Genomic DNA, 24,672 nt, shown 5'->3' with positions numbered 1-24,672 from the left:
ATATATGTGTGTGTGCATATATATTCTTTCTTGTCATTTCCTCTATGAAATCAGAAGGGTGGGACAAATTCTGTGATCAATTATTCTTAGAACTTGGTGGAAAATGGAAAGAATCTGGAATCAGTCACCTTGAGTTTCGTTCCAGTTCCCCCACTTAGAAGCTATTTCCTTCTCCCCAAAAAAGGAGGCCATACCGTTTGCTCCTCGTAGCTGGCCAAGTTTTCCAGGACCCAATGTGCTGTACAGGAAAGACAGGTACAGATGCAGCCCTTATCGCTACCCGAGTGACCTCGGACTGAGCAGAGAAGTTAAAAGAAACCCAGCTCTTCCCAGCTGGAAGACACTTTAGTGAAGAGAGGAGCAGCTCTTTACCCCAAGTCTATTTCTTTTTCATACCATTTCGAATTTGGTTAAGAGGAAAGAAGGCCGGGGAGGGGGGGGTGGTTACTGAGAGAACTTGGAAGCGGAACTCCCAGCCATTTATACCGTTCCTTCGTTAGCTCGAGACTTGGTTTATTCATTCAACAAATATTTCTGGGGCGCGGATGGGTGCCGGGCACTGGGCTGGGCAGTGGGACCACAAAGAGGAAGTGGCCCAGAATGTGGTCACCTCCGTCTAGTGCGGAGACACCAGACGCACAACTGCGGGACAGCTAGGTGGCGCTGGCGCCGGCTGAAGTTTGGGGCGGCGGAGGAGCCCCCAGGGGCCGCACCCATCCCCCTCCCCGCCCGCGGCGAGTTCGGGACGCGTCGCCTTGGCAACCAGCGGCGGCGCTGCGGGCGGGGAAGCAGAGGCACCAACGGCCTAGGCGGGCGCGCCGCGGGCGGGCCGGGGCGGCGGGCGGCGGGGCCCCTCGGGGCGGGCCCAGCCGGGCAGGCGGTGACCCCGGCGGTCGGGCTCCCCGGCCTCAGACCTCTCGCGGAGAGCGTAGGTAACCGGCCCCCGGCCTCCCCTGCTCCGTCTCGCCCCTCACCCTCGCCCTCGCCCTCGCCGCTCGGCAGGGCTGGCGTGTGCGGTGGAACCGGGCGGGGGGCCCCGAAGGCGGCCGCTCTGCGGGAGCTGGGTTTGAACCGCGCGGGTCCCGGAGTGGGCGCGCGACGGTAGATAGAGCCCGGGACGGGAGGACGCCCCTTGCAGAATCCATAGCAGAGATTCTCCCTGCCTTGGAAAGTCTAGGTTCTAGTGGTGTGGTCTTGGGCAAGTCACTAAATTGTCTGTGCCTCAGTTTCCCTGACATTAAAGTTAGGGATTGAGAGGTTGAAATTTTTTATCCACCTGTTCGTTCTGGTCAAGTTTGTCTTCACCATACTCGCTCCTCGCCCAGCCCCTTGACTGTGCCCTCAATTTCAGGGTTACTCTTAAATTCCTTTTATTTGGAAGTGATGTGAGCCCGAGCCTTCCTCCTCTTTCGCCCACGTTGAATGCTATTTAACTGACTTTTATTCAGTGATTCGGAGGAGTTGAAGTCCTTTTCAATACTTTGTCTATTTATCCTCATAGATTATTTTTTAACTAAAATCTTGTTGCTCAGAAAAACTTTTTTTTACTTTAGACAAGTACTAACACCCTGTTTTGTCAAGAAGTGAGCCAGTGCACAGAGAGCCACTTAAGACTTTTAAGATTTCTATTTTAAGGCGATTCTTAGTATTTTTTCTTAGATCTCATGGTATATTCATTCTAACAAAACACAGAACGGGCCAAAGAAAGACGGTACTCATATAAAGGCAAACCTTTAGGAGAGCCACCAGAATAGAGATTTTTGAGAACGTCTAGCTAGAACTCCTCTTGAATAGGAATTCTATTTTACTCATCTTTTTGTACTGAGCACTTTTCTTGGTAAAGTGCCTAGTACCAAGCTGCTGTTCAGTAAGTAGTAAATGGATGTTCATTTCAGTCAGTACCACTTATTTCGACTCGTTGCTAAGCCCATACATAAGTGCATGGGAACACTTTTAAAAAAAGCCCAAGTTTCTACATTTTGTAGAACCAAGGGCTACTGTACTCAGAAAAACTCATACTAAATGGTTTTTGCCAATAGCAATATTTTTATGTTGTATAAGTTAATAAATGTAAGCATTTTAGAAATTTAGATTATTTTTCCCCTAACAGATTAAAAATCAAGAAATATAAAGCAGATGTAGCAGCTTGTTGACATGGAGAACCAAGCCCATAATACAATGGGGTAAGTGCTAAGAAATTTCTGTTTAATAAGTGGATACTTAATTATGCCAAAATCTCCCTGATGAAACATGAGTTTTCAAATTTGCTATTAATAGAAGGCTGTTCCAGTTATTTTTGGTGAGGAGGGTGGGGATAAATTTCAGGTGATTATAATTAAGAATGTGTGAGTCTTTCCAATTTTGACTCTGTGAATCTGCACTTAAAAGTCACTATTTTCCATCTTTTAGTGACTTCATCCAGTGTCAGGGTGATGAGTGCCCAGGCCTCATGAGCTCTTACGTTACCACAATGCAGCAACTCTTGGCCAGATTCCCCTTTTTTGCTATATCAAGTAACTCAAGTTTCCCTCTACTCTTGCCCCTGAAGGCAGGACTCAACGCTTAAACATAGCCTCAAAATAGATCCAGCTCCACAAAACAGCCACAGGAACTGGATATTTTACCAAAAGTTTCAAAGTGATAAGGAATAGAATTTGTATAGCATTTGCCGTAGTAGAAAATTAATCAAATTACAAATACTGTCCCCACTCCTCCCTGCAACTAGCACCACAAAGGTTTCTCTTCCTGTTGTTTTGCCAGCCCACTGGCCACTGGTTGACCTCAGAGATTCGGTGTTGAGAGTTGAATGGGTGGTGCTATATTGCCTAATCTTGATTGTGAATGACTTTGGCACTTAGTCACACCACTCTGGGTGTCTCATTTTCAGTGATTATGCTCAGACCCTGACTTTGATGTCAGGCTAAAAGAAAGCTGTACAAGTCTGGATGATAATAACTATCACTTCTTTAGCTTCTACTGCATACCCCTCCTTATAACAGCCTTGCTAAGTATCATTCTCATTTATACAACTAAGAAAACTGAGTATATTCGAGTACAGTCTAAGCTCTTGTAACAAAGAGATGCCAAAATACAGTAGCTTATATAAGACTGAAGTTTATTTCTATTTCATATGCTAGTCCAGAGGTAAGCAGACCAGGACTGGTATGGCAGCTCAACCATCCTCACTAAATGATTTCCATCTCTCAGCTCCCACCATAATGACTGTGCTCTGTCATCATGACTCTAGGAGGAGAGAGTAAGACTCTAGAGGAGAGAGTAAGACCTTTCCTTTTAAGACTATGACATGGAAGTGGCAGATCTCACTTCTCTTCATTTTCCATTGGCCAGAACTTAGTCCCAGTGTTACAGGTAGCAGCAAGAAAGACTGGGTGATGTGGTCTCTAACTGGGCAGCCATACAGCCAGCTGAAGCTTAGAAGTTCTATAATAAAGGAAGAAGAATGGATATTGGTGGATAATGAGCAGCCTCTGCCACACTGAGGCTCAGAAAGGTGGAAAGAGAGACAAAGAAAGCAGAAACTTGCCCCAGAATGTACACCTGGTTTTGCAGGAAGTAGGATTTGAACTTGGACGTGTCTGGCTCACATCCCTGTATTCCTCCCTATTTTGGAAGTAGATGACAATGAGATGCAGGGAGCGGCCTGACTAGGATCCGATAGCAGAGCCAGGTTAGGATTCTAGACTGAGCATGTGTTGGATTCCTGGTATGACGACGGCACTAAGGGCTACGATGCAGATTGAAGGTCTTGAATCTAAGGCTGGGTACCAGATATCACTTTACTCCTGCAAATCTGAGGCCATGGAGAATGCTATTTCTCTTTATGCATTCTTTTGAAAAGAAGTATTGAGTACTGAATATATGCCAGACACAGTTCTATGCCCTATGGTTCATACAAAGATCACTAAGAAACATACCTTTTCCTTAGAGAACTTAGAATTTAGTTAAGAACTCTAGAGTTTGAGTGCAATGTAATTACAAATCAGAATTTAGTGAGAATTAGTACAGGTTTCCCCGAGGAAGTACTCCACTCATCACAGCAGACACAGGATGAGACATTGTCTACCATGGTCTCCAAAGCAAGGGTAGCTTAGGTTGGCTTTGCCTCTGTCTGTCTCTCGTGCTATTGAGAAATAGGTAAAAATCTAGACCATGAGTATAATAGATCCAGGACTTGTTATACAGCTTATCAAACCATGCCACCTAAATACACAGAAATGTTTTATGTAGCAGCCTTCCTTTCACAAATATTTATTTCGAGTCTGCTATAAGCCACTCATTGGTCTAGGGACCAGGAAGATAGCAGTGAACAAAATGGACAAAGACTTTTTCTCAAGGAGTTTATACCTTAGTGGAAGAGACAGATAATAAACATATGTATCATATGGTGATAGGAAGAAAAATAAAGCAGGCTAAGGATGAGAGAAAATAGAGTCTGAATGGGGTGGTCAAACAAAGATGCTCTAGCGACATTTGAGCAGAGATCATATCTGGGTGGAGAAAGTTACAGAAAGTAGGAACAGAAAGTACAAAGGCCTGAAGTATGAGCTTTTACACAGAAGGTTTACAGTGTGAGTGAATCATTATTCTCTGACATCATAGTTATAATAGGGTTTGATTTTAATTTATCTATTATTTCTCCCAATTATAGGTGTTTGTATTTGTGCCATAATAATCAATCTAAATTCCTTCTAACGTCATCTTTATATGTTTGTCCTTTTTGTTTTTGGAGTGTATTTCTAGAACATAATTATAATATATGATATATATTACATATTTTATATTGTACATATTATATAATTATAGGCCATATTATATAATTAAAGGCCAATTTCTTTTATTGGCCTTTTTAAGATAACTCTCTCTCTATTTTGCTTTGTTTTTGTTGTCTTATTCTACTGTTTTTGTTTGTTTTCTAATTTCTACTGTTACTAATTTGCCCACTTATGATTTATTTTATCTTCTTCTGATTGCTGAGTTGAAAAATTTACTTCAGTAATTTTTATGATTCTGGATTTCCTTAAATAATAAAAACATTTAAGGCTGGAGTTCCTCCTGAGCACAGCTTTGCTGCTTGCCACAGGGTCAGTGTTCCCACTGTCATTTTCTAAATAGTCTGTTATTCCAAATTTAATATCCTCTTTGACTAAAGAGATATTTAGGAAATGTAATTTCTAGGGGCATTACATTGTCTTTTTATTATTACTTTCTAATATTTCTACTACCATGGTCATAGAACATGGCCTATGTGATTTTGACTCTGTCTGTTTCATGAAGATTATTCTTGTGGTCTATTGCATAAACTTTTATAAATGCCCTTTGGGTATTTGAAAACAAATATATATTCTCTTTTGGTTGAATAAAAATGTTAACAAGTTATACATATATAACCAAACGTTTTAATTGTTATTATGTTTACATTATGTTTTTCAGATACACTATTACCTTGATTTTGTCTATTTGATCTGTCAAATTCTAAGAAAGATCTTCATTATGAATGTAGTTTGTCCAGTCCTTTCTTGTATTTCTAACAGTTTTTGTTTTACATATTTCAGTGTTCTATTGCCTAGTATGTCAAGGTTCATGAGATTTTATATCTTCTCAGTATATGATTTAACATTATAAAAATATCACAATTATAAGCTAATGTTTTCTGTTTGAATTTGTTGCCTGATATTAATATTACCATCCCTGCTTTTTTAATGTACTTTAGTCAATAATATTAATATCTTTATTCACTGCTTGTTTTCAGCCTTTTTATATCATATTTAGTGTGTCTCTTACAAATACCATATGGTTAGATTAACAAATATATACCCCAATTGGAGAATCTTTGTCATTAAAAAGAGGATTTTAACAATTATTTTAACAATAATGTAATCTTTTTCTAGACCTTTTTGCTTTCCTGAAGTTTGTTAGGCTGATCTAGGTTTTGTGTGGGTTTTTTTTTTTTTTTTTTCCCCTCTCTTTCTCTTGGAGGTTCTACACCCAAATTTATAAATTTTTGATTTATATTTTAAAAAATTTTTAATTTGTATTTATCTTTTGGCAACCTGAATTAACCTGAATTTTAACTATCTTTGACTACTCTCAGCCCTAATAAGACTTGATGTTTAGTAATGCCTTTGCTTCCCCATTTTCTTATCCCACTTCCAAGCTTCTGTTGAAGTAATCTGTATTTCTAATTCCTGATTGTTATTAATTTTATTTTATTCCTCCTTTACTTTAAAAATCCTTTTTTTAACAGCTATAGGTTTGACTGCATTGCTCATTGGTGTTATCTGCATACAAAATCTTGCCTGTTCCTGATTTTTTAAAAAATGGATTCATTTTTAATTTGAAATACTTCCTTAGTTAATCTTTTTTATAAAAATGAACATGAATGATATACTTCTTGATTTCTTATATGTCCAAAATGGCCTATATTTACTCACATATGGGAACTCTGTAACATTAATACTGTTATCTTAAAGCATTGGGCGTTGTGGAGGGAAAGTCCAGTTGCACTCTAATGCTCTTGCTTAGCTTCTTTCTTTCTTCTTTCTTTCTTTCTTTTTTTTAATGTGTGGAGGCTTACAAGATTTTCTCTTTATTCTTGGAATTTACAAATTTACCAGGATAACTTTCAAGGTATTAATCCTTTTCCGATAATCCTGCACAGCATTTGGTATGCACTTTTATGCTAAAGATTCAAATCTCTTCGGCCCAGTAAAATTTTCTTCTGTTTCTTTGTTTCTTCTTTTCTTCTGTTTTCTTCTGTTTCTTCTGTTTCTCCACTGTCTTGTTTCATTCTCGTCTCCTGGAATTCCCATGTCTTTTTCTTTTCTCTCATAATTTCCATCATTGTCTTTTTTTGCTCTATGTTCTGGAGGAATTTCTTGTATTTTCTCATTTTTAGTTCACCAATGATTACATTCTGTTATTTACTGACTGTTGATTTGGCAACCATGTATTTATTTCCAAGAACAACTTTTTTTGTTGTTACTTTTATATAGTAAATCACTTTCATGTACCGTTGACTATTACTAAAAATATGAATTAGAAATGTTTGAAATTATCTCTTCTTATGGCAACACTTTTCAGTTATCAACTCCAACTTGTTTCTTATCTTAACTCCAATCAGTCATTCTGGGGGTGTGGCCCCTGGTGTAATTCTCCGCATCCTTCAATTTGTGCCTCTCCTCAAACCCTGACAACTGCTCCACAGCTCAGCCTTCCTCCTAGACTCTACTACTCTAAAAGTGAAATTAATTAGCTTTTTCAGAGAAATCTGTCCACCAACTACAGTGCAGCTTCACCTCCCTAAGGGCTAAGCATGGCCCCCAGCCAATGGGCTATGCAGTTTAATGTATTTAAGATTATTAAAGCTTATATTTAACCAACTTATCTCTGAAGATCATTTCTAAATAGGAGTTCCACAAATGCATTAAGCAATGCTAAAGTCAATGAAAAACATTCATAGAGTCCCAAAATAGGTGAATTCCGGAGTGTTGTTTTTAAAAATGTCATTTTCCCTGCATAAGTAGATGCATATATGATGGATTACTTTTTTAAAATATCTTTTCTATATGAAAAGAACATTTATCCAGGTCTTTCTTTACTTAGTTACACGTGTACGTAATTTAAAAAGTCATTTGCTTCTTCGTCACTGTTACCATAAAACAGCAATTTCCTGTTCCCTTACAGTTTTCTACTCCCAGAGGCAAGCACTTGCAATTCTGATTTTTTTTTTTTTTTTGTATTTATCTTCGTATCTTCAGATAACATGCTTACATTGCTACTTCTTGATTTTTCCGTTTAAGCATTATCTATTGACTTCCACAGTAGATATTTTTCATGCCCACCACTAACTTGTTTCTACCACAGACACACACAGTCACACTTCCCAATCCTCCATCCTCTCAATACACCATAATTTTGATTGGATCAATATTCTATTTGCCCTATTATGACTTTATAAGTACTACTCACCTCAGAGCCGTATTGTCTGCTGTGATTCTTTTTCCTTTCTGACACATTTTGTTTTTCCTGGAGTTAGTAAATCTGGTATCTTAATATTAAATTCTTTGGAGTTTTCTTCTAAAAATGTTTTTCTGTTTGTATTTGACCTACCTTGTCCATTGTGTGAGCTGCTTTCCTAGAATGTCTGAGATCCCTGGCTGCTTGCTTCTGTTTGAGAGTGATGGAGTAGAAGCTGGTAGGAAGCTTGTGTGCACATGGGTGCGGCTGATGGGCGGCAGTCTTCACTGTGTGGTCACCAGGCTAGGCAGTTTCCTTGCAGGGCCCCAGGTCACTCTCTTGCAGTCTTTTGTCTCACGCTAATCAGATTCCAGAGACCCCGGCTGCTAGCATTCTGGGAGCTGAGGAGGAAGGGGCTGGGGACTTAGACTTGCACTGCTGACCTTAACCCCTCACTTTCCAGTATGGTGCCCTGCCTGGGGTTCCCCCAGTCCAAAGCCTGTCCATTTCACCCTGTCCAGAGAATATACTTTGAGTCTAATGCCAGTGAGGCACTCTAGGAGTCCAACCCCTTCTTAGCCATTCCTCCTGTTTTCAGGCTCACACTCACCCCCTGCTTCCAGAAGTACCTAGATGGGTTGCTTCTTGGCTTTCTCCACTGCCAGCTTCCATTATTTTTGTCCTTGTAGGTTTAACCTTCTGGGTTAAAAATATCCCTTTGCTTTATTTTAGTAGGATTTGGGAAGGGAGTAAAATGTGTGTATGTTCATCCATCTTCAACCAAAGTCTCACTTTTTTCTACTGAATCTCTAACTGTACCCTTTATTCTGTAAATTATACCTTAGACACTGATCTCATTCATAGAATCTTGTCAAATCCAGGACTATTTTCATAGATACATTTGGGGTATCAAGGGCTTGCCTTTTTAATTGCAGAACGTATGGAGCATGATTATATAGGAATGGCTTCAGGGCCAGAGACAAGACAAATCAGAGTTTGCTTTCATTGAGTCTCTGAAAGTAACATACCAGGACACACTGTTTTCACCTTTTAATGTTATTTACATTAGGTTGTATCTTGAAATCAGAAGGTATATTTGGCTATTATTCCCTTTTTACTCTAAAAGCAGTTATTAAGTTGTTCTTGCTTCTTATAAAGTGTTATAGAATGAGGGAAATATTTTACATATTGTCATACTAAAGCACAAACACATATGTCATAACTGTTTATGGGGAAATCCACTAGCCAACCCATAGTACAATGGAATAACCATAATCTGTACAAATGCTAGAGTGTACAGATGGGCAGCATAGAGCTAGGTGTACTATAGAATTCATACAACAAAATGGCCTTCATGTTTTCACTATAAAAGAGAAAGAGAAAATTGCAAATACTTTATGCTAATCTCATAATTCTCAAGTTATATACTATTAATACTTAAAATGGTTCAAGAATAGGAAAAAATTGATGGATCAGCAAAATAGCTGACTCATAAGGGAAGCTGACCAGATTATCTACAGAGCTTGTGTCCATTTATATGAGAAACTGAGGGAGGGGGGTATGAGGCCTCAAATCACCAATAACCCCAAGGGAGACTTCAGACAGCAAAGGGAAATAAGACATTTTGAGTGGTGATGGTCACAGTGCCACCCACCTGAAGAAAACTTAAGCAGATGAGGGAAGTAGGATGTTACAGAATAAATCTGATTAGGTAATCTTTGGAGAAAGACCTAAGGAAAGCGAGAGATCCACTGTGGGTGACTGGAGCTAACTCCTGATAGGAAACCCTGGAACCCAGTATAAATCACATCTCTCAGCCTTCTCCCAGCCAAGGAAAAAGTGAACATTTCTATACTGATCTCTGGCAGTCATTGGTTGAAGGTTGCTTCTAGGAGGGTTTCAAGTTCCTGTCACTTCTGACCTGTCACAAGACAGCAAGGAGGACTCCAGTAGCAAGAGAATACACATCAGCAAAGGAATGCAGGTCCTGTCCACAGGAAATCAGGCCATTGTGCCCTGCCATGGTCAACATCAGGGACGTGTAGGTACTGACAGCATCTGCTGCAGCCCTCTTTTAAGTTGCCTTGTAGCACCCTCCCCCTACATTTCACAGGATGGATTTGTTACATGACCATGCCTAGCTCCAAGGCAGGCTGGGAAATGTAGTTGTTCCTTTTCCAGTTGGACACATTTCCATTCTGAATATCATCAGAGCTCTGTTACAATGGGAGAAAGGAAGGATGGCCATTGGGTAGGCAACTAGCAGACAAGTGATGAGGATGATTCAAACTGGGGTGTTATCTCTGGAAATGGTGAGAATTGATCAGAATTTAGGATATATTATTATATTGGATATAGTGCCAATAGGACTTACTGTTGTTGTGGGGTTTGAGGGAAACACAAATCTAGGATCAAGAAGGATTTTTATCTGCAGCAACTGGTATCATTGGTGCCAATTAAAGACATGGTGTGGAGTAGAGTTGGGGCAGGCTTGTGATGCAGGGACTCAAGTGCTTTGTTTTGAACACATGAAATTCTGAGACACTTCTAACCATCCTAGGGAAATGCAGTGTTGAAAAGGTGGCTGACGTAGAAGTCTGGAGCTCAGAAGCTTAGGCTGCAGATACGGAATTAGAATTAATCAGCATAAGATGACATGAGAAAAGTGGAAATTTCTGTCATTGGAAATTTCTGACATTCAGGAAGCAGTATCTTTCTTAAAAAATTGTCTAGTATTAGAAAAACAGATTTTATCAATGCATGCCTAGTTCTCCCCTGTTGGGATGTAGTGAAACAGCCAAACTCCGGGTTTAAATAGTAAATGGATAAAATGACTCCTCACGTATACTAACACTGCAGTCTCTCAAATAGACCTTATGGCGATAGGGAATTTTAATTGTCCTAGAGACTGGCTTACAGGACCAAGTTAATGCATGTGTAGATAAATATTTGTTTATTATTAATTGTATCATATGTTTGTATTAATATGCAGTAAGACTTCAGATACACAAGTTTACGAGGAGAGTGAAGCTATTTATATTTCTAGATAATTGTAAAGATCACCCTGAAGAAAGAGGTTAGTGCCTATTAATATTTCACTGTTGCTAGCTTCTCTCCTCCTTCAGTCTCTGGACCAAGAGGTCACTTAGAATGTGAAAAATTATGACAGAAAAAGTTTATCTATAACGGAGGTATTTTAACAGATCTTCTGCTCTTTTTAGAGCATTAAAAAAATGAGATTTTACATTTGTATGTGCCTAGGATTCTGACAAGGCATTGATAAGGACTTGGAGGCTATGACATTGCACTTCATTTCCATAAATGTCTTCCTTTTGTGATTATGATGAAGGCTTTAGAACAAAGCCTTGTTAGGTACATTTAAGCACCCTTTTTTGGGATAGTGAGGTTTATACTTCGTCCAAGTCCCAGCATTAAGCTCATTGCAAATGAGCGAAAAGAATGGACTACACATGAGCCTCCATCTCAATTATGCAGCATTTAAATGCTGCTAAGTCAGCAAATGCTAATGCTGACAGTAAATAACATTTTTTGGATAACAAGAAAAGTGCTTGAGGAAAAGCTGTTTTTATCTATGATTCAGTAATTAATTTTGAACAAGAGTACCCATGAAACTATGACCTAAGTGACATAAAGTAATAAATCCGCCGTTTTACTGTTTTAGGAGAGACAGTTGACTAAAGAGCAGACGACATCACAGGCGTGTCTATGAAAGTGGGTTGAAGGACTTCTGGAGGCTCTCCCCAGTTCGCCTTGTTTCTGTCTTTGGTTGATATAGTATTTGACATGCAGAATAGGGTGTGAGCCACTATGGAAAAGTTAAATTATATTTAGTATAGCCTGTTAATGAAGGCAAATAAGTATTTAATATATTTTCCAATGAGTTTCATTAAAAGATTTGGAACAAGACCTAATGATTGCTCATCAGCATTTTGGAAACTCATTTTCTTAAACTATTCCGTGTCTCATGAAACAGTCCCCTCTCCTCCTTTCTCTGTGCCGCTCTCTCTCCCTTCTTCCCTCCCTCCCTCCCTCCTCTCCGTGGTGACCTCCATATTTGTCTTTTACACCCTCTCTTCTCTCTCCCAAGCTCCAGACTCATTTCTGTTCAGATATTTCACATGTCTCAAACTGAATTCACTCCTTTTTTCCCCCCACAAACCTGTCTCTGCACCTCTATTTTCCAGATTGGTGATAGGTAGGCTCACCCTACATCCCAGTTTGCCCAGAACAATCACTGTTTACACCCAGTGCCCTGACATAATTGTTATTAGTGCCCCTTTCACTTTCACAATTGTCCTGGCTTGGCTAACAAGTGATATGGTCATCAGAGCAATCTGTCTGATGAAGGTCTGTCCCTTTAAGAACTAGCACATAAGCCCTTAAGTTAAAGGACCTTGGGTTGAATGAAAGGCCACAGGCCACAGGATTGCCCTGGGCCACCTCCATATATGTCCGTGTATCTTACTCTGGCTCTTTTTTACTCTGAATGTGACTCTCTCCTCCGTTCCCATGCCCCTTCCCAATATACTGGCCACTGCTACTACTATTTATATCACCAGTTTTCTATTTTGCTCCCTCTTCATCTCCAAGGTGGATATCCGGATATCTAGACTCTAGGCTCCCAGATGGGTATGTCCCCTGTAGGTCTGTGTGCCTCTTCCCTTCTGACTTAATGAATTGAAGGATTAATGCAGGAGGATTTGGCCTGACCCTAGGATCCTTCCTTTGTGAATTGTTCCCAGGGATAAACCCAACAGTAAGGACTAGAGTTTGGATGTCTTAAGTAGTATATCAGACACAACCCACCCAGTCTCCAAAGCTGGAAGACTCAGAGGATTTTTTATCTTTCTTAGCTTCTCAATCAACTTTTCTAAAATTAGGTTAATACCCACTTTATGGGGATGTTGTGAGGATCCCTGAGAGGAAGTACAGGAAAGTACTTAGCATAGCGTTAGCATTTGACTAAAGGAAGTTAACGTTAAGGAAAATATAAATAATGTTATTGCCCAGCTATGTGAAGGAGGATAAACCAAGCCCTTTAATTTTATTTTAAAGTTCACTGGATTTAGGAGCAAATACTGGTGATAGCAAGACAGCTGAACTGCTAGTAATTACCTGAAAAACCACAGAGCAGAAGACACACTAGGAGACTGAACAATTGAATTTCAAAAGGGAATATTAAGTTTGACAAAAAGCTGAGTTTGATGTAAAACTGAGTTTGACTTAATCTTAGGTAAGACTCTGGAAGAGATTATCTGTGGTTTGTGGGCATCCAGAGGAGGAAGCAGTAGCTGTCAGGACTCAGTGGGGTGCCTGGACCCCTGCATAGCAGGCCAGCCTCACTAGGCTCACAGGGTTAATATGCTGGGGCATCAGGGAAACATAACAGATAGAGTTGTATTAGGGCTTTGGCATGATATTTTACAGGGCTTTTTCATGATATTTTTGTGGGAAAGAAAAAATTGCAAGGTTAATTAAATGGATTAGTATTTTATTATAATTTTTAAAAAAATCAACCAATCATTGTCACTCTGAAGGGCTTGGTAGGGAATGCCATAGGAGTCTGTCCTTTATTCTGTCTTTTATGGCATTTTATTAATGACTTGTATAAAAGATATAGAGTTCGTATTGTATATATATTTCATATATATTTTTACATATTATATATGTATAACATATTTTATAAGTATATATGTCATATGTATAAATGGTGTGTATCTATATATATATATGAAAAACAGATAATGCTTATCAAACCTTCAGCTGACACAAAGCTGGAAGATATAATGAATGTATTCTCTGGCAGAAACAGGATCCCAAATACAAGCTCAGATGTTACCTCATTTAGGAAGAGTTCTGTGGTAGCCCCCACCAAGCCTGTATTCAGCACCCCTCATTTCTAAGGAGCCTTCGTGTATCCATCGGTCCTTTATTCTGCTTGCCTGCCTGCCTTGCAAGTCTCTCTCTGTGCGCAGACAATTGATCTTGTGTCTTCATTTTCCCAGCACCCAACACAGTGCTTATGTGAATGTTTGCTCAGAGAACAGTGATGATGACCCACATTGAAAGGCTGAAGCTATCACGCTGAAATTTAATAAGGATAAATATAAAGCCCTACCCTTGGACGCCCCCTAAAAAAACAAGCAGAAGATAGTGAATAGGTGGCTTACTCATAGCATGCATGAAAAAGAAATAAGATTGTTAGACAAGAATAAACTCACCTTGAAATGGTGTATCACTGTTTTACTCTTCCTTCTCCCAAAGTCAGCTCATGAATTAAAGAATATGGCACCTGAAACAAAGGATATGAGAGACTCTGAGATGATTGGAACATACCTGTGGTATTATGTTAACATTCTGAATGGTACATTTCAAGGATGAACTCTATAAATAAGAACTGGTTCAAAGGAGAGCCACCAGGATTATAAAGGGTCTGAAAATCTTACCATAGTTATTCATTTTTTCATTCATTCAACACATGTATATTAGGCATCTAGCATTTTTCAGGTGGTATACCGGGTACTGAGTCTAGAGTAGTGGAGAAAAACCATCTTTAGAAAAAAAAGAAGGAAATAATATTAGTGGAAATAATGTTTGTGAAAATAAACAAAGACCACCCAAATGAAAACAACTGAAGGCTACTCATTCAGAGCTTGCTATCCCAAGGGAGTTACACACCATCATTTGGTTTTGGCAGAGACTCATAGGCAGGCAAAGGAATGAGAAACCTTTATAATGAAAAAAAGGGGAAGGTTTCCCCGTCTCTGCTGTGACTAGAAGCCATTGGCATGGGGACGCTGGAGGCAGGATAACCGGAAGTGGGGCATCCTGTGTGATTGGTTTGGGGAGCATATTTGCCTTTCTCTAGTTGATCCTGAGTTGGAAGTTGGGGCAAAAATGAGGGAAGCTGGCAGTCAGTTCTGATCATTCTGGGACGATTGCTGCAGACTTGTGGTTTGGCTTTCAGGAGTGGCTGTTGCAGAAATTGTAGTTCAATGTCTACTATCATATGGCCTGGCCGTTTTCTATATATTCAGTCTCCAATATTGAACATTGACAGGAGAAAACTGGAGGTACACTGAAAACTCTATTCAGCATATTGATTGTGTTCAACTACTTTAACGTCTACTGCGTTGAAAAGGCATTTGTTCTGAATAGACTTAATGGAACAAATTAAGACCAGTGGGTGGAAAAGTTCTTCAGTTATAATAAAAGAACTTTCTAAAACTCATTGCTTTCTAGATACAGTCTCAGATAGTAGTTACCTCTTAGGGGAAGAATTCAGACCTAGGCCGGATGACCTCTTTGTAGGGATATTGCAAAATAGTTCACAAACTTCGGCATTCATCAGAATCAGTTGGTATCTTTGTTATTGATGCAGAATCTTGAGCTCTGTCCTAGACCTGCTGAATCTGATCAGTGGCATATGATAGATGATTCTCTTAAGAAATATTTGTGGAAGGAATCAAACACTAGATGAGTAATTGGACTAGATGACTTGTAAGAGTCCTACTATCCTGAGAGTCTAATATTCTAACTTTTGCATAACATAATCATAACCAGGAAATAAACCATAATAAACCATTCACTCATTTAACAATATTGATTGACTAGATTATGTTATGCCCACACTCTATTTTAGGCGTGTGTGTGTGTGTGTGTGTGTACGCACACACACACATATATTTATATATATAAAATTTTTTTTTGAGATAGGGTCTTGTTCTTTCACCCAGGCTGGAGTGCAGTGGCATGATCACAGCACATTGCAGCCTGGAACTCCTGGGCTCAAGCGATCCTCCCACCTCAGCCTCCTTAGTAGCTAGGACTACAAGCACGTGACACTGCATCTGGCTAACCTTTATCATTATTATTATTATTTGTAGGGACAGGATATTGCTATGCTGCCCAGGTTAGTCTCAAACTCCTGGCCTCCAGCAGTCCTCCCACCTCACCTCCCAAAGTGCTGGGATTAAAGACATGGTCCTATATTTTAAATTTCATTAGCACAGTGCATTCCTACATGCCAGGGAGACAGCAATGAAAAGAATTCTTTTATTCATTTTTCAAAGATTTATTGAGCATGTACTATGTGCTGGGACACTATGCTAGGCTCTGGCGAAATGGTGATGAATAAGGCTGATAACGTTCTTTTTTTCTAAAGCTTACACTGGTATAGTCCTTTTTTTCGGAGCAGAAAAAATAGACAAAATGTATTTACAGCAAAGAATGATTATGTCTTATTATGAAAATGGTATGAAAATACCAGGCCATAGTTCTATTCTTTCTCCCCACATCGTAAGTCTGATTAAAATTCAAGCAAGTTATTTATAGAGGAATTAATATACTGCTTTCCTCAGATTTGTTTTAGGTTTTAAGTAAAAATTGGGAGCCTTTGGGCCTTAGTCCAGGAATGTTAGCAGAAGACTTCAGAATAGCACTTTGTACTTAAAACCTCTCTGATGTCAAAACTGGTGAATGGCCAGAGGCTGGGAAGGGTAGTGGGGAGGAGGGAATAAAGTGAGGATGGTTAATGATATAAAAATACAGGTAGAATGAATAAAGTCTGGTATTTGGTAGCACAGTAGGGTGACTATAGTTAACAATAATTTATTATATATTTTTAAATAACTATTATAAAAGAGTGGAATTGGAATGTGCTTAACACAAAGAAATGATAAATGCTTAAAGTGATACCCCAATTACCCTGATTTGATCATTACACATAGTATGCTGTATCAAATCATCACATGTACCCCATATACATATGTGTGTGTGTATATATATACACACAATCATATGTACCCATAATAATAAAAATTTTTTTAAAAGAATTTTAAAATATACTAGGGAATGTACTGTTGTATAAACCAAAGCAACATCCCTTGTTCAGGTTGACTCTGGGTATTTTAGAAAGTGATTCTGGAAATTCTGAATTCTTTGGGTTTTAATACTTGTTTCTGACCCTATTTCAATGGAGCGAATTTGTACTATATTTTTCAAGCATACTCTTATTCAAAACACCGTGTCTTTTGCTGTGTGGTATATAGGAAGGCACATAAAACAGGAAGCAGCTGCCCAGGATCTAGTTCTGGCTCTTCCATTAATTAGCTCTCACCTTGGGCCTCTCTGGGCCTCAGTTTTTTCGAAATGCTAAATGATCCTTAATTAGCCCTAAAATTCTGATTTGGTTAAACTAAATGGAGGAAATGTTATCATTTTGCACCTGCCTCTCCCTCCTGCCCTCTTCCCAGCTACACAAATATATTAGAAGCCTCATCACCACGATTGAAATGGATGCTGAAACAATTTGCTTTTCTAATCTTGGCATTTGTGTGTTATTTAGGCTGAAGTCTGAGGCCTTAATATCTACCTGCTTCCCCAGTCTGAATGACTGGACTTATGACAGCTTGCTGTGGAATGATTCAGTTTCTTTTGAAAGAGAACCCTGTACTGGGAGCACCTAACAATCTGTCTTCTTACCAACCTTCAGTCTCTAATCCTAGCTGTTACCAAGGGCCCTGTTTCAAACTCAGTAGACCTTCCTAGCCCCAAGATATTGCCACCTATGTGACTAATAGTATCCCCACTGTCTAAAGACTTACACTGCTCTGCCCAAACCTGCCTGATCAAATTCCTTCCAAACAGATACCAGCCAGATCATGCCAAATTCCTCTCCTTGAGGAGCAGCACTGTAGCCCAGTTGGTACTCTTGAATCTGGTCCTACGTAGCCCAGGCTTACTCTTCTATCCCTGAACAGTATGACTGATATCACAGTTTGCCTCTGTCAAACCTTCTTAAGTTACAACAGACAATGTAAGAGCATTGATCCTTAAGCTAAGTCTTACCATTTTTCATAATTAGCATATTCCCTAGAATTAGCCCACTTTAAAAAAATTTATTTAAAAAAATGAGATATATATACACTGTTAGCTCTGGAATTAGTTTTTTTAATTTTAAAAATTAACCTCTAGGTTTTGAACTTCTTCCTATTTACATAATTAAACAACTTGAGGAAATAATGGTCAAGCTATGCAGAGCAGTATAATAAGTTTTCTTGCCCTCACATTTCACTCTTTTGAAATGTATTTTATTTTCCTACAATTGCCAGAACTTCCCCTTGTGAGGCTGAGCTTCAGGAATTAATGGAACAAATTGACATCATGGTAAGCAATAAAAAATTGGATTGGGAAAGAAAGATGCGGGCTTTGGAGACACGATTAGATCTTCGGGATCAAGAGTTAGCAAATGCACAGACTTGTTTGGATCAGAAAGGCCAAGAGGTACAGAATACATGTGTTAAAATATTGTCAATTCACCAGACTCTTATAAATAGTATTTATTCTATCAGAATATGGTTTTTATTATACACTTTTTAACAGGCATCAGCAACAGCATTAATTGCTTGAAATTCTGTCAGCTAATAGTATGCTAAAGGTATTCTATCAAATAAATGACAATCTATGGATAAGCCTAAATCCACAGATATTCATTGATGAGGACATATTGTGTCTCTCAGTTCTATACCTGTAATGACACAGATGTGTAAACAGGTGCCTTGTCTGCTTTTTAGGCAGACAAATTCTGTAAGCCAAATCCTTAAAAACTGCTTAGACATTTTTCTTTTTCTTTTTAATATGTTAGTTCTTGTAAAAATGTGACAATTATTCCATAATACCATTACAGCAGAGATCCCCTTGAAGGCAATGGAGGAAAAAAAAAAAAAAAGTAGAGGTTTTGCCTGAGTAATGATGACATAGCCTCCCAAAAAGATAATGCAAAGTAAATTCTAAACCTTCATTTACAATGTGGTGGTGATAAGGATCTTTTGTTAAACATCCATATTGTCCTAATGTGGACTTTGTTGAATAGTGCTAGCAATGTTTGGTTTCTGTGAATTTAATTTTTAATAGCTATTTTAGGAACTGCAGTACAAATATTTATTCTTGGTTTGGTATAGCAATTTTATTTGAATTGTGCTTCTCTTTTGTACATTTTCTGATTTTTTCAGGCAAAATTTAGGAAAAGCAAAATTAAATTTTATTCTTCATGCAGGTGGGGTTACTTCGACAGAAGTTGGACAGTCTGGAAAAATGCAATTTAGCAATGACTCAGAATTATGAAGGACAACTACAAACCCTAAAAGCTCAAGTAAGAAAACTTATTACAATTTAATAGCACACATTTTGATATGTTTTGACCTATCAAATTGTTATAATTTTATTAAAACTAATTGTTTTTAATGTAAGCAAAAGTTCTTGAATTTTAATTTTATATTGGGATCTTTCATTGCTTCATATGTGTTGATTTTGTCTCTTTTACTAGATTGTCAGCTCTGTATACCTTCTGGACCTCTTTCACTGTTCAGCACAGTACTAGATGCATAGCTTTCTATTTCTAAAGAGAGTTTTTGATTAATTAGATGATAACTATTAGCTATGTGAGCAACAACAAAAAAACAAAATTATCTTTTGTGGTTATTACTACCTAATAGAGATGTCCTTTATTCTGTAGAAATTTAAAATGTAGAAGTTTAGGTGGGGTACAGTGGCTCACACCTGTAATCCTAGCACTCTGGGAGGCCAAGGCAGCAGGATCGTTTGAGGTCAGGAGTTCAAGACCAGCCTGAGCAAAAGTGAGGGCGAGACCCTATCTCTACAAGAAAATAGAAAAATTAGCCAGCTACTCGGGAGGCTGAGGCAGGAGGATCACTTGAGTTTGAGGTTGCAGTGAGCTATGATGACGCCACTGCACTCTAGCAGGGGCGACAAAGCAAGACTGTCTCAAAAATAAAAACATAAAATAAAAACTTTGATATTATAAAATAAATAACTGAAAGAATAAAATTGGTCGTTATTATTAAATGCTTTGTTACTGGTAGGGCTGTTTCTTAAATGATAGTACTTCTGCATGTGTAATGAGAGGAATACCAGTTTCTTTCTTACTTATCCCACTATCTTCACACGGAGCTGGCAAGGAGAAAGTGTTATCTCCCTTACCACAGGTAGCATGTAGGGCAGTAGTCAGCTGAGCGTCTCAGATCTAACAGATACTATATCTTTGTTTAACCTAGTAAATGAATCAATGGGAAATATGGTTTGATTATGAAATATGGTCGGTTTACAACCAATATTTTTTGGAATGCAAAGATTTCATATGTGACAATCTAGTTAAGGGAGTCCAAAGTAGTTAATGATCTCTTTAAGTACCTTCCTAGGGAGAGAATTCAGCTATTGAGATTGGAATATGAAACATTTGATGCCACTTAACAGGTATAATTTTAGAAGACTAGCTCTTAGTCTACCTACACATTTTTTTTTTTTTTCTTTTTTTGGAGACAGAGTCTCACTCTGTTGCCCAGGCTAGAGTGAGTGCCGTGGCGTCAGCCTAGCTCACAGCAACCTCAAACTCCTGAGCTCAAGCGATCCTCCTGTCTCAGCCTCCCGAGTAGCTGGGACTACAGGCATGCACCACCATGCGCGGCTAATTTTTTCTATATATATTTTTAGCTGTCCATATAATTTCTTTCTATTTTTAGTAGAGATGGGGTCTCGCTCTTGCTCAGGCTGGTCTCGAACTCCTGAGCTCAAACGATCCGCCCACCTCGGCCTCCCAGAGTGCTAGGATTACAGGCATGAGCCACCGCGCCCGGCCCTACCTACACATTTTGCCTGCAGTTCACATAACTGCCACTAGACAGTAGCTTGGTTATGAAAATGATGTGTTACTTCCTAGCTGAGACTCCAGGCATTTAGTATCTAAGTCTATCAACCTTACATTTTCTATAAAGATAAAGCTGTAAAGCAAAAACATACATATTAAATAATTATAATTGTTCAGTGTAAACAAAGAGATAACAATTTGGAATAATTTGAAAAAATACAGAAATCTAGATACAGGTTAAGTACTATTTCTATGTTATATTTAACTGGTTCAGTCACTGTTTACCTAATCTTTCATTTCTGTTGGAGTTTTTCCCCACTTCTCTTGTTAAAAAGTTTTGGCCTTGGCTGGGTGAGGTGACTCACACCTGTAATCTCAGCTACTGGGGAGGCTGAGGCAGGAGGCTTGCTTGAGCCCAGGAGTTTCAGGAGTTTGAAACCAGCCTGGGCAACATAGCAAGACCCTGTCTCTAAAAAAAGAAAAACAAACAAAAAAAAAAAGGCAAGAAAGAAAAGTTTTGGGCCTTGTTTACAGGTGCTGGACAGTCATTTACTATATGAATCCTTGCCATTTGATACTTTTAGCTCTATTTTATTATTTGGCTGCTGGCTGGTTTTTAATGCTAAGCAAAAAATATTTTAACAATTTAACAAAAAAATTTTGTTCTGTGAAACACTACACTAAGAGTTTAGGAAAAGCTATCTAAGTTAAGTTAATGCTGGCCAAGTTAAGACTCTTCCTTCTCTCCTAGAGAGTCACACCGCACATTAGCATGTTACTGGCTGTGAGTGGCCCTGCATTAAACAAACCCATTTAACCTTCTCAATCCATCGTTTTCCAAAGATGTTTGACCTTTTTATTTTTTAAACTAAAGCCTACTGATACCCCTGTAAATAGGGGGTTCATGGAATACACTTTGGAAACATTACACTATTACTGAGAGAACAACCACCTGTTTCCACTACAGTTTTCTGCTTCTCTGTTTTTCTCTGGTTAAAAGACAAGAAAGAAGAGAGTTAGGGAGGAAGAGTGGAAGAGAAGGAAAGAGGGAAGGAGGGAAAAAGAGAGAAAAACAAAAGTACTATGTACTTGACTTGGTTTGCATAAAAGCTAGTAATATGTCATTTTTCTAACCAGAAATGGTATGCTGTGGCAAAAATGCTTTTGTTGCTGATTGCTCATTCTACTGATATTCCTTCTTTGAAATTCCTAATTTATTTATAATTTCATTTTCCTAAAACACCTTAAGGATATACTTTACTGCAACTCTTCCTTGAGTAACTCAACTCTGTCAAAGCTTCCACGTAGAAATTGCTTCCTTTTTAAAAAGGGGATATTTTCTTTTCCTTCTATTATAAAACTGTAATATAAAATGTGTATATAGAGAGAGAACCATATTAGACATTGTTATATTTATACGTATATATATGTGTGTATAAATATACACATACACACATACATATATATGTGTGTATGTGTATATATAAGACTTCTGCTTCTGGAGTATCCTCCCACTAAATACAGCTAAAAACCCTGGACATTATGTATAAAACAACATAAGAAGACTCTGAGAAATAAAGAGAAGAGACAGACTGGCCCATTAGCCTGGGACCTTGGCACACAAAGAATGACACAGTGGTGAGTTCCCTGGGATTTTTTTTTTTTTTTTTTTTTTTTGCTTCAGTTATCCCAGACTGGGTAACAGCTAAACCAGCAACTCAGACATGCCAGTGGGTGTAAACAAAAAGAGCCCAAGGAAAGCCTGCTGTCTCCAGCCAAAAGAACAGGAAGCAGAGAGCCTAACAAGATAAAAAACACTTTTAGATAATAAGCTTTCTACTCCAGCCAAATGCCACAGGAAAAAAAACCCACAGCAATAGATTCTCCTTCTCTTGAGTTTTCTAAAATTTTTGATAGCAAAAAAATATAACAATGTCTAGTATGGTTCTTAATATATGTAGTGGAAATACAGACAAGATAATTGTATTATAAATGGGGCAGGGTAAAGTTTCTGCACTAGAACTGGCAAAATGTCAAACACCAGTAGACTGTGATAAATTGTGTAAATACCATGTAATACCTAGGACAACCACTAAAAAAGCTGTACAAAGAGATACACTAAAAAATACTATAGATAAATTAAAATTAATCCTAAAAAAAAGTTTATGTAACCCACAGGAAGACAAGAAAGTGAAAACAGAAACCAAAAACTAGAGAAAAAACAGGAAACAAACAAAAAGTAAAGCTGAAGCCCTGACATATCAATAATTACATAAAATGGAAATGGTCTAAATATACCAATTAAAAGACAGAGATTGACAGAGTAAATAAAAAGTATGACAAACTCACTCCAAATATAACTATATGGGCAAGCTGAAAGTAAAAAGATAGAAAAAATATGCTATGCAAACATTAATCAAAAGAAAGCAGAAATGGTGCCAAGATAATTCAATGGAGAAAGATTAGTCTCTTCAACAAATGGTTCAGGAACAACTCTACAGGCACATGAAAAAGAATTAAACTGGACATTAAGCCATAGACAAAAATTAACTCAAAATGGATCAAAGATCTAATTCTTGAAAGAAAACGTAGGACTAAATCATCATGACCTTGGATTAGGCAACGATTTCTTAGCTATGACACCAAAAGCACAAGCAACAAAAAATTAGATAAATTTGTCTTCATCAAAATTAAAAAACTTTTAGGCTTCAAAAGACCCCATCAGGTAAGTGAAAACACAACCCACAGAAGGGTAGAAAATATCTGCAAATCATATATTTGATAAGGGACTAGTATCTAGAATGTATAAATAACTTACTAATCAAATGGACATTTCTCCAAAGAAGATACACAAATGGCCAATAAATGCATGGAAAAATGTTTAACGTCATTAGTCATTAGGGAAATGAAAATCAAAGCCATAATGAGTACCCCTTCACACCCACTAGGTTGGCCGTAATCAAAATAATAGAAAATAACAAATGTTGGTGAGGATATGGAGAAATTGGAATCCTGTGTATTATGAGTGGGAATGGAAAATGTTGTAGCCATTTTGGAAAACAGTTTGGCTGTTCCTCAAAAATTAAACTTAGAGTTACCATGTGACCTAGCAGTTCCACTCCTAGATATATACCTAAGACAAATGAAAAAATATATCCACACAAAAACTTTTATGCAAGTGTTAACAGCAGCATTACTCACATTATCCCAAAGTGGACACAACCCAAATGTCCATCAGGTGATGAATGGATAAACAAAATGCAATACAGTCATTGCAATGGAATATTATTCAGGTGACTTTTAGAGTAGGTGAATTATATCTCAATAAAAAAATTATATGAGGAAAAAAAGCAGAAGTGGCCACTTTAATATCAGAAAAAGGAGACACAGTTGTTCATAGCTTTTTTTGTAATCACCAAAAACTAGAAACAATCAAAATGTCTCAATGTGCGAATGGTTAAATAAACTGTGGTATGTTCGTATTGTGGAACACCACTCAGCACTAAAAAACAATCAACTATTGATTCACACATGGATCTCAAGGACGTGTGTGATCCTTGTGAAAAAATCAATCTCAAAAGGTCATATACTGTATGATTCCGTTTTATAATATTCTCAAAATGACAAAATTATAGCAATGGAAAACAAATTAGTAGTTGCCAGAGGGTAGGGGTAGGGAGATGAGGGGACTGAGTGTGACTCCAAAGAGATCTTTGTGGTGACGGAATAGTTCTGTATCCTGATTGTGTCTGTGGCCACACAAATCTACACGTGCGACAGAACGGCATAGAACTCTATGCATGTATTGATCCAATTTCAATGTCCTGGGTTTGATGTACTCAGTAAGACGTAAATCCTGAGGAAACTGGGTGAAGAGGACCTGGGACCTCTCTGTAGTAACTTTACAACTTCTGTGAACTTAAAATTGTTTAAAAGTAAAAAATATAAACAAAAAAAGTTTAAAAATAGATATGTGACTGTAGAGACTTCCTCACAGATGTTGAAACACT

At 38.2% G+C, this 24,672-nt stretch overlaps 1 protein-coding gene across 1 annotated transcript in view; it reads left to right on the top strand.

Moving 5' to 3' along the window:
* The first annotated feature begins 2,107 nt into the window (after positions 1-2,107).
* DEUP1 (deuterosome assembly protein 1) overlaps positions 2,108-24,672 on the top strand; it is a 74,500-nt gene continuing 51,935 nt past the window's right edge. The window contains exons 1-3 of the mRNA XM_069469072.1: positions 2,108-2,183; positions 18,111-18,282; positions 19,055-19,150. Of these exons, the coding sequence (XP_069325173.1) occupies positions 2,155-2,183; positions 18,111-18,282; positions 19,055-19,150 (297 nt within the window). The 5' untranslated portion in view covers positions 2,108-2,154. The remainder of the gene's footprint in view (positions 2,184-18,110; positions 18,283-19,054; positions 19,151-24,672) is intronic.

Source organism: Eulemur rufifrons, chromosome 6 (genome assembly GCF_041146395.1).
Source record: "Eulemur rufifrons isolate Redbay chromosome 6, OSU_ERuf_1, whole genome shotgun sequence".
Taxonomy (NCBI): domain Eukaryota; kingdom Metazoa; phylum Chordata; class Mammalia; order Primates; family Lemuridae; genus Eulemur; species Eulemur rufifrons.
This window is presented reverse-complemented; position numbering and strand designations above follow the sequence as displayed.